Genomic DNA, 16506 nt, shown 5'->3' on the forward strand with positions numbered 1-16506 from the left:
AGCAATAAGACAATGGGGGGTGTGCATGACCAAGTGCCTTTAGCTGCTGACCATTTGTTCAGATATAAATGATGCACATCCTGCAAGAGTCTTATTGTACATACAAAATGTAACATTTCTTTTAACTGTAAAGATCAAAACAAGTTATGCGCATGTTTAACAGTGACATTAATGTGCACATTTACAGTAAACGGGTCTTTCCCAGTGACTGAGTAGGATATCTTTGTATAAGACAAAGGAAATGAATGAGAAAGAGAAAAGTCTGCACGCGTGTGTGTGTGTGTGTGTGTGTGTGTGTGTGTGTGTGTGTGTGTGTGTATGTGTGTGAGGGTTAACCGATTTCACATGAACATCCAGGTTTTAAATACTTCAAAAATATACTTTAACTCAGTATTTGGCATCTGCCTTTTCCTAAATAGCAATTTACCAACTTTCATCAGTATTTAAGAAACAATGTGTACTGCTTAATACTCTCTGGCTTTCTTTCTGAAGTTTCATTCGGCCAAAAAGGTTGAGTCCATACAGTCTTACGTGTTTGGTAGGATATACTTAGTGCATTCACTTTCAAGTATAATCACCCTTTTAAAATAGACTACACTTTATTCACATTAAAAATATCAGAAAAGGGCATGTACACGTTTAAAATTATTTTTTGTAATACATTACATTAAAGTAGCCCTCCAACCTGACTGAAGATGAGGTCATAGGCCAGGAAAGCAATAGGATCTCTGTATTTGTGTGTATGTATGTATGTATGTGGGGGTGGGGGTCTTGCGGGAGGTGGCAGATTACAACTTAATTGTCCATACAAACTCCAAATGTGCACCCTTTACATACATCATACATTCAGTTTTCACAATAAATACACTTAAATACTTTGGGTCTGTCTTTGTCAAAGTAATATGTTTTACAGTTTTTTCCCTGCCGTCTCAGAGTGCATAATATTTAATACTACTCAATTTGTTTTTCTACGTTTTTTCATTTCTGAAGGTGGTTAAGGAAAGCAGATATTAAAAGAAACTACACTAGCTTGTCTAAAAAAAATTAGTCAAAAGCATACCTCTCAAAATCTTAATGCAAGAAATCTGGAAAAAGCCTAAAATAATGGTGGGGGAAAAGGCCCAAAAAAATAGGCACGTACTTTAAATATTGCTCTTATAAACTTAAACACTTGCTAGAATAATAGGATCTGTGTTAGCATGCATTTTCTGAAGGATATGAAGACTAAAACTCAAATGTCTGTTACTATTTTTTTACTTCAGTTCTCAGTAATTAGCCCCCCACCACACGCACACAAATTTTATGAGGGACAGACATAAAAAAATGAGGCAAAAACTGGACATTCTATGAAAATCTGAACAGTTGAGCGGTATGGGCAATAGTCCGTAACAGAGGAATTTAGCTCAAAATCACTACAAAATTCAGTTTGCCTTCAAGTAAACAAATTTGCTTCTGCCACCTCCAGGCTACTTATGGGACTGCAGCCTGCAAAGATGTACGTATTGGAAAGAGCAACACAGCTTTGCTTGACAATGGGTTAACGGAGGCTATGACAATTCCAATAGTGATTACTAACTGACGAGACTATCAAAAGAGAAACGCTTCCTGAATCAAGAGAGCTTTTAGCATGACTTTTTTTTTTTTAAAAAAGAAGATCACAATTTTTTCCCAATGAAAGTACTACACATCACTAAGCATGCTCATTTCAATGTTGGTACAAGTCTGACATTGGCAACAATCCCATCCAAAACATCTTTTTTATTACTTGGGAGAAATGCAGTCTATAACCCTTGTTTTAATCACCTACCTGACAACTTTATTTACTCTAATACATTTTCAAAACAATTTACATCCAACTAACATTGTGACTATTTTCCTTCTCTTAACATGTGGTGGCAGAAAGTGGCAGGATGCAACAAACAAGGAAATTAATATAAATGTGAAAAGATGCCCTAATGCAGAAGGTCAGACATCAGAAATACAACACGTTATAAAAAGTTTAAGAAAACAAATACAGAAAAAAAAACACAATTCAAAAACAGCAGTACAGAAAACTAACTCACCGGTACTGGCATGCTTAATGGGAATGGTGTGTACTGAGTGAACAAGTGCAGAGGAAGAGGCACAAATATTGGCACTGGAACAGGCAGAACAATAACCTGTGGCTTATCTTCTGCATCTGGAACAAAAACAATGTTAATTGAACTACATGTGCATCTTAAGCACAAAGCAAAAAAAAAAAATTGCTTTATGAACTGCTTTAAATATTACGTTATACATTTATTTCCAGTCATCTGCAAAAGTGTACCCTGGAGTTGGAAGGCTGAAATAAAGAATAATTCTGTACCAACCCCAAGTATTTTGTCATATACACTTACTCATTACACATGGCTATAAAGACATATGACTGTTGCTTGTTTTTGACTCAACAGCCTACAGAAGAGAGTGGAAATAAATTGGGAGCATTAAGGCACTTAAAGATAGGTCAACAAAGGTAACGACAGAAGCAAAAGAAGTAAGATCCACTCTACAGAAGCCCTTCTCACACTGGAGAACACTGACATTTGTGTAGTGATTGAGACATGGTTTAAAACTTCGAAGAGCACTTCAGCTGTGCAGGGCTATAATTCTACACATGTATACCAGCTACTGCGCAGGAGGGGAAAAAAGGTGGAAGTGCCCCAATCTACATCCAGAAGAAATGCACATCAACGCTGGTAAAGCAGCATGACGACTAGAGTTTTTCATAGTGGTTGTTTTACATTAAGAAGGTTTATGGTCTTCACTGTTGTGGCAGGACAGGTAGCTTAAATCCTTCTAAGCTGGGAATTGCTGATTGAAGGCTCAGTGTCTGCTATTCTAAAAGTGTATTAGTTGTGGTTTAAGCACTTGGGCTGTAGGCCAGGTATTCTACATTAAGAAGGATTGTGGTCTGCACTCTTGTGGGAGGAGAGGCTGGATTCTGCCCTTCTGATCTGGGAATTTCTGGTCACAGGCTTATTGTGCCTGCTTATTTGAACTGTTTCTTTCTGAAATTGGTGCGCCTTGTTGCTGTAGCATAGACCAGATTCAGACCTGCTGAATCTAGCTTTGTTTGTATAACTTGAGCACTGATCCAGGCCATCATTTTTGGAGATGGCTCCCCTGCACCCTAGTAGCGGGAGTGTGCAGTTAGAACTTGTCTGACTGAAGACTGCTGGAACAGGGCTCAGTTTTGAGCTTTTTTCTGGTTAACTGGGCAACTTGTTTAAATCAGATTGTTCGTTTTCTATTGTTTATATATATATATATATATATATATATAAATTGCACTTTATTCATCTGCTTTTACTGTACTTGTGTTTCTTCCTACATTATTACTAGGGGCATTGACTACAACTCTGATCTGAGATATATAACAATAAGTATCCTTTTCTGTGCATTTAAAAGTGTTTTTTTGACTGTATCTGCTTTATTTTCTGAAAAAAAAAAAAAAATATATATATATATATATATATATATATATATATATATATATATATATATATATATATATATATATATACTTGTTTCCCGCCTTTCTAAGCTAGTTTAGTCCAGTTTTCAGCTTAATGCTGAATTCAGGGCTGTGTTACAAATCTCTGTGTTTGCCCATACCTTACTTGGACAGAAGGAAGTTTCTCTGTTCACCTGTGAGAGAGGGGAGCTTTGAGCAGCCTATCTGTCCCTGGAGGAGTGGTTTCAGCCCACAAATTAGTAGTTTATTGGCCATTGTGGGTAATTTCTATCTCTTTCATTTCCCTGCTATAAAAACCACATTTGCCCAGCAGGGGTGGCTCGTGCTATTGGACTGCACCCCCCCCCAGCTGTAAAAAAGTAAATAAAACAAAAAAGAAAAGAAAATAAAAGAGAAGAGAAAATAAAATAAAAAACGTGAGTCCCGGAAAATCGTGCATGCGCACTCGCGGCATTCAGACTGCTGGTGAACCAGTCTGGAGTCTGGAGCATGCGTACAGAATCCAGACCGTCTCCACCAGCAGTCCAGAGTATGAAGACAACATTCAACTCCAAATTTTCCCAGCAGTCTACACAGTTAGAACTGCATACACTGGAAGGGGATCGGACTGCAACGTCGGCAGTCTGGTGCTCTCACAGGAAGGACTAGGACGAGTGGTGCTCTCGCGGGAAGGAAGGATTGAAGGGATTTACAACTCGGCATGGGCTTTTGCAGCTGCAGGGACTTTTGGATTTTGCTTTACAACCGCTTTGGCTCAGGTAGGGTGTGTGTGTGTGTGTGTTGTATGCCCATTTGTATGCATGTGTCCAAAAATCTTTCAGTGTTTTGTACTAAAGTCTGTAGGAGCTTTCTATTATGTATGCAGTAAATCATCTGCACTAGGAAGTCCCTGAGTTGCACTATCAATGATGGAAAGTTAGATTTGTAAAAGGCTAGTATTCCCTTGGGAGTAGCACATTCACATTTATGCACTGTGGTACTAAGCTTTCTTCCCTGCTGTACAAAGCATCCTTCTAGCATGTGCTCTAATTACTTTTAGTAAACAGACTGTGCTCATTTCAAAGACCGCTGTTCCTAGAAATAGCCTCTCTTCACGTAACACATCCCTTTGCCTTCAAAGAAAAATAAGTTGTCTGCTTTATTTTTGTGACAGACATCATTTAGCATTACTTCTTAATGCCAGATAGCATAAAACAGGAACCCTTTTTTCCATGGAATTACACGTCTCTTTTTCGTTTAAAGAAGCTACCTCTCTCTCTCTCTCTATATATATATATATATATATCAGGAACTGTCAGTATTTTGAATTAACTGGCATTCCTACAAGTTGATAATAAGCAGTTTATAAACAGATAAAAAAAAAAGGAGTGATGGTTCAGTTGTTGCTGAAAGCTTCATTTGTCACTGAGCAGTTGAGTTTTACTGGATATAATCTTAACCGTCTTTTCTTTTTATGAGGTGACTTGCGTTATTGCTGATACAGCAAAGCCAAGGTACAAGAGCTTTGATTCTAGGAGCAGGTTATTCAGGCGAGAGAATGTCTTCACCAGGTTCTTAACACACAGCTCCATCTATCTTTAATACTCCATCAATGTCCAAATAAAGGTAATTCATAAACCTGAACATGGCATGGTGATTCTATCCCACTTTTAAGGAATGCTTTTCAGTTTTCACCATTATAGAGGAATTGTGGTACTGAAATCTAAATGTATAATAACTATTAAACTGGGAACTGTTGTTACGTACCCTTTATAAGTACACCTGCTTGAAGTAAATATTAAGAAAAATTACAAAATACATTTTAAAAAATTTTCTTAAAACTTCTAAACATAAAATCTGAAGGGTGAAAAGTACAGTTTTGGATAATACATAAAACATTGCCTTGCCTCTACACAAAGATAAATGATGAATTATTGTTATGACAAAAAATGTTTCTTCTGAGCATTGCAGTTGAATTGTTGTGGTGTCTGAATCATTGCACAGTTCCCTTATGCCATTCTTAAACAGTGCATTTAGGTAAATAACGAGATACAGATTTAACTTTATAAGTACAGAAAATAAGAAAAATTGGAGCATCTGAAATAATTCTCGAGGTTTCACCTTCAGAATGAGGTAAATAGACTAGTTAGAAAATTGTATCATACATATTATAAATGATTGTGTTTGTCTTGCTTTGAATGTGTTCATCTGTAATGCCTTCCTTGCAATTTTTTTTGTATCCCAGCTGCAAGTTTTTTTTTTTTCAAAATCTACTATGTTCTGTTGTAACCCCAGACTGAACCTGAGAAAAGGTCTATATGGATCAGTGTTCTACCATTGTCATTGTTAACATACAAACTAACAAATGCTAGTATTTTGAAGTGGCCAGTATAGTTGTTTGGCAGTGATAATTAGAAATGTCTTCTGATTTACACACGTGTGTGTGTGTGTGTGTGTGTGTGTGTGTGTGTGTGTGTGTGTGTGTGTGTGTGTGTAATGTCCCAATTGCTATATACTGGTGGCTAAAGAGAACTCTGGATACATGGTGGTGGGTAGTCAGGCTTGAACCCTGTACCTTGGGTGCAGGTAACAACAGCCTGAATTCTCTACCCACCACCATTTGTTAAAAAATTGCAGATTTTTGCCTCATATTTGTTGTGTTCTGTTCCTCATAAAATCTGTGGTTTCTGTATTTGTTTCTTACATAGTTGGTGGTACAGTGGTAGCATTGTTGCCTGACAGCTACAGGTTCTCTGGTTTGATTCTTGGCTGGGATGCCTTATGTGTGGAGTCTGCATGTCCTCCCTGTGTTTGTGTGGGTTTCCTCTAGGTGCTCTGGTGTCCTCCCATCTTGCAAAGACATGTGTCTGTACTTTCTCCCCGGGCCTCTGCTGAAAATTGGCTTTTGATGCAAGTCAGACTTTCCTGGTTAACAAATGTTAAATAAATAAAAATAACAGGCATTTGAATTTCAGACTTCGTATTCTTCAGAAAGTACATGTTAACACAAAACCTTTTATTCTAGCAATTTTCTAAGTTTATAAGATGGATATTTGAAATTTGTCCCTATTTTTGGGACTGTATTCCCCCATTATTGGCTTCATCCAGGTTTTTTGTTCTAAGGTTGAGAGCTATGGTGAGAACTGAATTCACTGAAAATGTTTGGGGGCCGTATTCCCCCATTATTGGCTTTGTTCAAGTGTTTTGTGCTAAGAGGTTGACAGCTATGGTGAGAGCTGAATTCACTAAATGGTAGCCATTTAAGTTTTAGTCTTCCACTCTTTCACAAAACAGCTGATCTGGCATAGTGTTATGTTGCTCTGACTGTTTTGCACATGGTCCTGGGTTCAAGATTTGGCAATGAAATGTATGGTGGTATTGCAGCATTTTATTCTAGCAGCTTTCTAACATTATACAAGCAATGTTAAAAATGTGTCCCTGGCTTTTGGGCTTTTGTCCCCCGCCCCCCCCCAATAAATTTTGGCTTTTTCCAGATTTCTTGCTCTGAGGTTGAGAGATACGAGTGTCACAGCCATCACCATCAGTCAGAGACATTGCAAATTGTGACATACTTGTTGCACTCCACTCCCCCATGTAGTGACTCTGGATGCGTCCAAGCAAGGCAAGGAGCAGTTATGCAGTAAGTGTGCAGAGTATTCCCCCATTCAAGGTAGACACAAGTACAACAGTGGCTTTTCATCTGTCCTTTATTTTGCAGAATGTTCTGGTTTTCTGTCATATTTTTATAATGTTGATTTATGCTGCTTCTTATTCAGAAAATGCATGCTGTCGCAGTGCCCTGTTGCTCTGTGTTTAAGTAACAATGCTTTAATGACCATCAGGTAAGCCTGTCTGAGATTGTAAGATGCAAGTAACCTTTAATAAGCATACTGTTAAATAATTACCAACACTGAAAGCCATTTTGTTGTTGCCATGCAAAGAATATTTACTTAACTAGATAATGTACAAGCCTTAGGTATTGAAATGCATATGACAATATTTGTAATAAAAGACAGGATTACAGTATTTTCAGAAGCTCATTATATTTGTTGGAGATTTGCAGTCATCTTAGCAGGCTTTACCTGTAAAGTAAACAGAATGACAATCTATCATGTGTTGTCCATAATCTGTTCAGTAATCCTTTAAGCAATTTATCATGAGCTTGTTTCTTGTTTGCTGTTCATTTTTTACTTTGATCATGTTTTCCCCATGAAAGAAGTAGATAGTTGTTGGCAGGTAGCAGGTCCTTTTTTGGATAAGAAACATTTTTACAAGTGGGGGAATCGCAGAGATTGCTACTTTCAGCATGTTACTTGGTACCTTTATAAAGCTGAATATAAATTATAATTAGAACTGCAGTGCTTGGAGAAACTTGCTTTTTATACTTGATTTTGGCTGGTATTCCAGTAATGTATTTAAAAAGTAATTTATTTTTTCATGCCTCACAACCTTTTCGTTTCCATCTAGATATTAAGTAAGTTGTCATGTAGCCAATGCATTGAAATATTTTTTTCTTCTACACTTCATTTTGTCTTGATTGGACTCTCGTAATGATGGTTTGCCACCCAGGGCAGCATATTTAATTAAAGTTCCAGTTGTTGCAGTTTTGAGCATAACTCCACCCCTTTATAGTTGGTCACACCCCCTCCCATTGGCCCCACCCATTCAGCTGTCTCCTGCAGCCCCCCTTTAATTTGAAGTCACCAGCCGTCACTGTTGCCCAGTTAGCTATGGTATAACTATTCCCGGCTCCACAAAGTCTCCTCTTCAATTTTTCCCTTGGAACTAGACAAACTTTCAACTTAAGCACTCAAGCCATTCATTTCTCAGCCCGGCACTTGCTCAAAACTCATAGCAAGCACTTATAAACCCCTAGCACAAGACCGCCCTATACTGCACAGAAGGACAAGGTTCTCTATTCGACCTTACCAGCCATTCAGTAAAACAGTTCACTGTACCTATCCAGGCATGTCCAAAGGGCAGTTTCAGGTGTACTCTCCAGTCCCACTGGTGAATCTAGGCATTTTGAGGCAATGTTACAACTGCCTCATGTACACAGACAACCCTCTCCTCCTACCACCAAACACTAATACATGTCAGAGATGCAATTATACAGACAAACTGGAGGTTAAGCTCTCTCAACCCAAGACTGGATCAGACAGTCAAGAGGAGAAGGGAAATACTTGCATCACACCACCAGTCTCACATAGACCCATTAAATCAGCACCAGCAAAAAACACACATAAATACATGAAAACATACTCGGAGGCTCTAAATAAAAATCTGCAAAAGCAACAGAGACCTCCAAAGCAGACATCCAAGGAAATTCCACCCCCAACACAAACCATGAAACACACATTTCACAAAACAAGTGTGCCATGCAATCACAGCCCTTAAGGCAAAATAACATACTCAACATACTAGTAATAGGTGACTCTACAGTCAGGCACACTGACGTCCCACTCACTAGGCTGAATAAGGAGAAGGTTACTGTTAGCTGCCTGTCGGGTGCCAGGATACGCCACATAACACAAGCACTCAGGTAACTCCAAAACAAGTACAACTACGACTCTGTCATTGTCCATGTTGGTGTGAATGACCTGAGCCGTACCTCCCTGGACTACATGAAAAGAGACATGGAAGAGCTCTCTGATCACGTAGCCCAGGCCGGTATGACCCTGACCCTGTGTAGCATCCTGCCCTCACCAAGAATGATACCACGGTATAAAGAAAAAAATTATCAATTTCAACAATTGGCTAAGTTTCTGGTGTCATTCAAAGGGGATCCAGTGTCGGTCCGCCTGGGATGACATGCTCGACAAGTCATGCTGCTTCACTACAGACGGCTTGCACCTGTCATCCGTAGGCTTTCGAATACTGGCCAAGGCTCTTGCAACCCCCATAGTGCCTTTTTTAGGCAAGGCTCAAAAGACAAACCCACCACTGTAAATAGCACAAATAACACAAAACTGAGGGTAATGCTACTCAATGCTAGAAGTCTAAACCTCAAAAAACATGCACTCAAGGCACTCCTCAGTATGGAGAAAATCAATGTGTGTGCAGTAACAGAAACCTGGTTTAAGGCTCCGGACAGCACCCGAGCACTACCAGGCTACAACTCGCACCATACATTTTGGCCACAGAACCCAGACTGAAATACAAAAGGCGGGGGCGTATCCATATTCATCAAGGTTACCCACACCTCTAGGTTAGTGGCACAGCACGATGCTTCAAAGATCATCCACATGCAACTAACAACGGGCAAAACTGCAGTTCAAATTGTAGCTTGCTACAGATCACCCACCATGTCCCAGGACCCCCATTCTGCATTTCTGAAAACACAGGGAAACATAAAGGTCCTACCAAACACCCTAATGTTGGTTGATTTCAATTACCCAAACATTAACTGGGAGAACTACTCAAGTACTAACTCCCTTGTCCAACATTTCCTAGAATTTATAAACTCAAATGCCCTGGATCAACTGGTCAACACTCCCAACAGAGGTAACAACATATTGGACCTGGTCATCACCAACATGAGCAAACAGTGTTCCACACCAGAGGTTGACCCCTCACTGGTTACATCTGACCATAAACAAATCACTCTGGATATCCACATTCTGCCCCCACCCCCGGACAAGGAAACCACCATATAAAACTTTTCAAAAGCAAACTTCACGTTATTTATGACCAAAGTGGAAAATTTCAAAGCCCCCATGCTAAAGGATAACGCTGTCCAACCTGCAAAATCCTTTACTAATGCATTCTATGGGCACCTACAAGAATGCATGGATCGTGCTATCCCAAGCAAAACCAAGACTCACTCCTGCAAGAAAAGGAAACCAGTCTGGTGGACTGCTGCCGTAAACAAGCTATAGAATAGGAGGAGGAAAGTAGTACAGAAAAGAGTAAAATCCCAAGAAGGGAAGACATCCCTGATCATTATCAGCAGCAAGAAACTACGATCCCTCATAAAATCATGCAAGGCGAGCTTCGAAAGAAAAATTGCCAAGGACTCCAAAGATGACCACAAGGCATTCTTTAGCTATGTCAAGAATCTAAGTGGCAATGCTCAGATTTGCACTGTGTTAGTGCAGAATGGCACAAAATACTCTAAACCGACCAATATCGCCAACATCCTGGCAGACAGGTTCAGTGCAAACTTCATCCCCCTCTCACCCCGAAAAGGGCCCATAACCATACCAGAAGAATGCAGAGCCTGTGGAATCACAGACACTCAGGTTAAAACAGCCCTCTCCAAAGCCAAAAACACAGCATCAATGGGACCAGACGGTGCTCCCAGGCTGTGTCCTACACTAGCTCAAAGACAAACTAACCCCTCACCTAAACACACTGTTCAAACTCAGCCTCTCCACAGGCTACGTACCCATAGAGTGGCGCACAGCAACAGTTACTCCACTCCATAAAGGTGGAGCCACAACAGACCCTGAGAACTATCACCCTATAAGCCTGACTAGCTTGGTCTGCAAGGCTATGGAGCACATCATCATGGAACTCATTAACAGAGACATTGGGAACCTCCAAACACTGGACCCTAACCAGTTCGGCTTTGTTAAGGGCAGATCATCCCTCCTAAACCTGGTGGACATCTTTGAGACAGTTACCAAGGCTATAGACGAGGGAAAGGTGGTACACACAGCCTACCTAGACCTCGCAAAGGCTTTCAACACCATTCCCCATTCTGGTATTATACACAAGCCCAACAGCCTGAACATAAACCCCTACATCACAAGATGGGTTGCCAACTGGCTCATGGACAGAACCCACATGGTGAAAGTTGCGGGGGCTAGGTGCGACTCTAAATCGGTTACAAGTGGCCTTCCTCAAGGCTCAGTCCTAGGACCCCTCCTGTTCGGCATATACTTCTCAGAGGTACAGGCAAGCACAGGAGGACTATGGTTAACCAAGTTCGCAGACAACTGCAAACTAGGAGCTATAACTGACTCTCCGGCTGACACAGACATCCTCCAAAAGGGTCTCAATGAGACGGATACCTGATGTCAAAATCATGGCCTCAAGCTAAATGCCAAAAAGTGCATAGTCATCCCCTTTGGAAAAAACAAAGTACCCACAAACTACCACATAGGTGGTAGTCCCCTAAATACGGAAAACGTAATAAGAGATCTGGGGACCCAAGTAGATAGTAATCTTTCCTTTGATAATCACATTGCCAAAGTGGTTAGAAAATCCTTCTATGTGGCCCACCTAATCACAAAAGGGTTCACAGCCAGATCAAATGAGGTTATTGTGCCCCTCTACTCATCACTCATCAGACCCATCATAGAGTATAATGCCTCATTTGGGATGTACCTTACAAGACACCTGCAACAGCTGGAAAAACCACAGAAGTACCTCACCAACAGGATCACTGGCCTCAAACAGATACCCTATACAACTCGACTGAAGAAACTCCAGCTGTACTCGGTTGCATACCGCCTACTCAGAGGTGATCTCTGCCTGACGTACAAGGCCATGTCCAACCCAGAACTGATGGACATGCTCCACCTAAAGAAAACCTTATTCCCTCGAGCCACACGCTCTAGGGATCTTAACCTCACCACAACATAGGTTCATAGGGTCATACTAGGCTATCTGCCCTGGGGCAATTATAAGCCTAGCCCGATTTTGTCATACGCCACCCCTTGATTTGAGTATACTGTGCCCTTTTTAAGGTTTAGTTTGCTGTGCCTCTATCTAATAGTGACATGGAAGTAATCCCCGGGACAAACCTACGATCCCCCATCCACTCATCAAGATTCTTCTTGAAGAGATTCAGTGAGGTGCTCTGCCTAACATGAATTGGAATTCTGTTCCAGAGCGAAGGCAGCCTCTGGGTTATGAATCTGTCCCTCCAGCAAGTTCTATTTATTTCAGTGCTGAGGTTCAAGTCCCTCGAGCGTGTGGCTCTAAGGGATTTAGATTTACTGAGGTGGAGCATGTCCATTAATTCTGGATTGGACACAGCTTTATATGTCAGGCATAGATCGCCTCGAAGTAGGCGGTATGCAACTGAGTAGAGCTGGAGTTTTTTTAACCGAGCAGCATATGGCATCTGTTTGAGTCCCTTGATCCTCTTGGTGAGGTACTTTTGGGGTCTTTCTAATTGCTGCAGGTGTCGGGTAAGGTACATCCCAAAAGGGGCATTGTATTCTATGATGGGCCTGATGAGGGATGAATAAAGGGGCACGATTACCTCTCTTGATCTCTAGATGTGAATCCTTTTATGATGAGGTGGGCTATGTAATGGGTCTTTCTAACCACTTTGGCAATGTGGTTGTCAAAGGAGAGATTGCTATCAACTTGGGTCCCCAGATCCCTAATTACTTTCTCTGTACTTAATGGGTTACCACCTATGTGGTAATTTGTGGGCACATTGTTTTTGCCAAAGGGTATGACTATACACTTTTTGGCATTTAGCTTTAGACCATGGCTCTGGCACCAGTTATCCGTCTCTGTGAGACCTTTTTGAAGGATGTTTGTGTCAGCTGGAGAGTTGATTATGGCACCTAGTTTGCAGTCGCTCTAACTTGGTGAGCCATAGTCCTCCCACGTTGGCCTGTACCTCGGAAAAGTATATACCGAACAAGAGCGGTCCCAGGACAGAACCTTGTGACCGGTTTCGAGTCTGACATGGCTCCAGCAACTCTCACTATATGGGTTCTGTCTTTGAGCCAGTTTGCGACCCATCTTGTGACATAGGGGTTTATATTTAAGCTGGATAGCTTATCTATGATGCCCAAGTGGGGTACTGTGTCAAATGCCTTTGCTAGGTCCAGATAGGCTGTGTGGACTACCTTCCCTTCATCTATGGCTTTGGTGACTGTTTCGAAGAAGTCAACCAGGTTCAAAAGGCAGGATCTGCCCTTGACGAAGCCGAACTGGGTAGGATCTAGTGTCTGTAGGTCCCCAATGTCTTTGTTTATGAGCTCCATGATGATCCTCTCCATAGCCTTGCAGACTAAGCTAGTCAGGCTTATGGGACGATAGTTTCCAGGGTCCGTGGAGGCTCCACCTTTGTGGAGTGGGACCACTGTTGCTGTACGCCATTCTGTGGGCACATATCCTGTAGTGAGGCTGAGATTGTACAGCTGTTTTATTTGAGGGATTAGTTCTTCTTGGAGTTCATGTAGGACGCAACCCGGGACGCCATCTGGTCCCATGGAAGCAGTGTTTTTTGCTTTGGAGAGGGTAGCCTTCACCTGAGCATCAGAGATGTTTGGGAGGCAGCCCTCTGCCGGGATAGATACTTGCTCTTTTTTTGGGGGGGAGGGGGTGGAGAAGTTTGCACTGAACCTGTCTGCCAGGATATTGGCGATGTCTGTGGGTTCAGTGTATTTTTTGTCTTTTAGAATCAACTCAGAACAAGTCTGGGAGTTGCATCCCAGGTTCCTAACGTAACTGAAAAAAGCCTTATGATTGTCTTTAGTGTCCTGAGCAATTTTTCTCTCGAAGCTGGCCTTGGAGGATTTTATGAGGGATCGTAATTTTTTGCTAGTACTGATCAGGGATGCCTTCCCTATTAGGGATTTTGCTCTATCATGTAGCATCTTCCTCCTTCTATTGTACAGTTTATTTATGGCTGGGGTCCACCAGACTGGACGCCTGCCTTTCGATGTTTGGGTTTTGGTTTTGTTGGGATAGCATGATCCATACATTCCTGGAGATGTCCGTAGAATGCGTTTATATAGGATTCTGCAGTTTGGGCCGTAGTTTCCACTAGGACGTGCTGGAGGGATAGATTCCTCTCCCAGAGACTTCCCATGCTTTGGAAAAAGATTCCAATCTACATTAGGCAGAGCTCCTCGCTAACACTCTTCAAGAGAAACCTTGACAAGTGGATGGGAAACAGAAATTTTACCCCGAGGATCACTTCAGTGGCTCTGCTGGACAAAGGCACAGGGAACTAATCAAAGGGGGCGGTGAAAGCCAACACATTCTGGCTAGGCTTATAAATGCCTTTGGGCAGATAGCCCAGTACCTACCTATGAACCTAAATAACCACAAGAAAGGTCCCATACCACATAACAGCAAGTTACAGAACTCACTCTATGAGAGAAGAAAGCCACACCAGCTACCTACTAGAACTAAAATCACTCAGTATTAAACAACTCAGTACCATTTTCCTAGGTTTTCTAAACTATCCAACTATAGACCGAGAAACCTGCACCAGCACTAGTGTACAAGCACAGAGATTCCTGGAAGTTGTCACTACAATTGCCCTGGAACAATTTCAGAGTACCCACTGGGGGAATAACATCTTACTTGGATCTTGTCCTTACCAATATGGAAGCATCTGGCACCATCTATTGCGCATCTTCATCATTTGTTAGGTCTGACCATAAAGCAGTCGCCTTTGAAATAAACTGAAACCAGAGATCTCTTGTACCCATGGTACCTTAAGAAATTTCTCCAAAACAGACTACCTACTCCTAAGTGATACACAAGCAAGCTTCAAAAGCCTGTTAACTTTATTGAAAATACAGAAATAAACACCACCATACAATACCAGAATGTAAACAGCTGCACAGATGCAGCTGTACCCCACAGGAACAAGTGCAGGGCACACCCCAGAAACAAGCCCACATGACGGAATCATAATATCAAGATTTATAAATTTTGACCAAAAATAAGAAAATTCATTCCCAATATGTTAGACCTCTTGTCACTGAAATAAACAAAACGTAGGAGCTTAATAAAATCCACCAAAGCCAATTTTGAAGCTAAAATATCTACCCAAGCCAAATCTTAAAGCATTTTTTAGTTATGTTCTTAATCTCAAAAGCACAATGCAGCAATGCACTGAGCTGATGGTTAATGATGTAACCTACACTGAAGCTGAAGAGATAGTGAATCTACTGACTATTAAATTTAGCTCTAACTTTACCACTTTCTCTCTCCCCTCCGTCTGTTCTTCCAAGATGCACCTGAAACTGGTTTGCCTTCAGCTATAACACAAGACCAAGTCCTAAAAGTGCTATCAAAAAGCTAAAAATACTGCATCAATGGTCCTGACAATATCCCTGAATGCAGCTCAAGTAACATGAAGCATGACTTACTCATGCCCCTCACACTATTCAATCTCAGCCTCCATACAAGCAAATTAAGAACAGCAACAGTCATTTCCCTGCATAAGGGGGGACCTTCCACACATCCATGCAATTATAAACCCTTAAGTCTGACCAGCCTCATATGTAAAGCCATGGAAATAATTAATCAGGACATAAGGAACCTCCAAACACTGGACCAGTTTCAGTTTAGATCTGTCAAGGGCAGGTCGTGCTTACTCAACCTAGTGGATTTTTTTTTTAAAAGGTTACCAAAGCAATGGATGAAGGCAAAACGGTACACACTACATATCTTGGACCTGGCCAAAGCTTCTGAACAACTTCCCCACTCAGGCATAGTAGAAAACCTTTGGTATCCTAGCCGGATGTCAGCAGTAGCAACTCATATGTCAGGAGTGCTACAGCAAGGGTCAATGGGACGTCTGCTGTTGTGGTGGGTTCTTACACAGATATATTTTACTTCCAGTCTCTTCTACCCCTTCAGACTTGCACTGCAAAAGAAATCTTCAGGACACTGTGATTCATGGCTGCAACCATACCCATGTTCCCCTTTGCCATATAATAAAGATCCAGTGGTACCTGAAATCCATCTGGCCCCAGCATTCTTACCCCTCTGTACACTTACTCTTCTTCCCTGCTTAGGGTTCACAGCCAATGGCCAACAAATTTAAGGTCAGAGCACATCAACCTAAAAAGGATACGGGCACTAATTCAGGCCATGCAGCTCTTCTCCCCCTCCTGGACCTCAAGACCACTTACAATTTTCATAAGCAACACTACAGTCATGTAGTAAATGAACACGTTGTGGGCGGCAAACCAGATCCAATCAGCTATGCAGACTTCCTCTTATGATGTGGGATCAGGCCACAGAAGCAAAAATATCCCTTCAAGCTGTTTACATACCCTCGCAGGACAACATCCTGGCAGATTTTCAAAGTAGATCAA

At 41.4% G+C, this 16506-nt stretch overlaps 1 protein-coding gene across 9 annotated transcripts in view; it reads right to left on the minus strand.

Annotated features, from left to right (window-relative positions):
- ZMYM4 (zinc finger MYM-type containing 4) overlaps positions 1–16506 on the minus strand; it is a 3261850-nt gene that overhangs the window by 954241 nt on the left and 2291103 nt on the right. For all 9 annotated transcript variants that reach the window (XM_044059341.1, XM_044059348.1, XM_044059366.1 and 6 more), the window contains one exon: positions 2064–2179. In XM_044059341.1, coding sequence (XP_043915276.1) covers positions 2064–2179 — 116 coding nt within the window. The remainder of the gene's footprint in view (positions 1–2063; positions 2180–16506) is intronic.

The sequence above is a fragment of the Protopterus annectens genome, chromosome 1.part2, assembly GCF_019279795.1.
Source record: "Protopterus annectens isolate FY-2018-M chromosome 1.part2, PAN1.0, whole genome shotgun sequence".
NCBI lineage: Eukaryota > Metazoa > Chordata > Ceratodontiformes > Protopteridae > Protopterus > Protopterus annectens.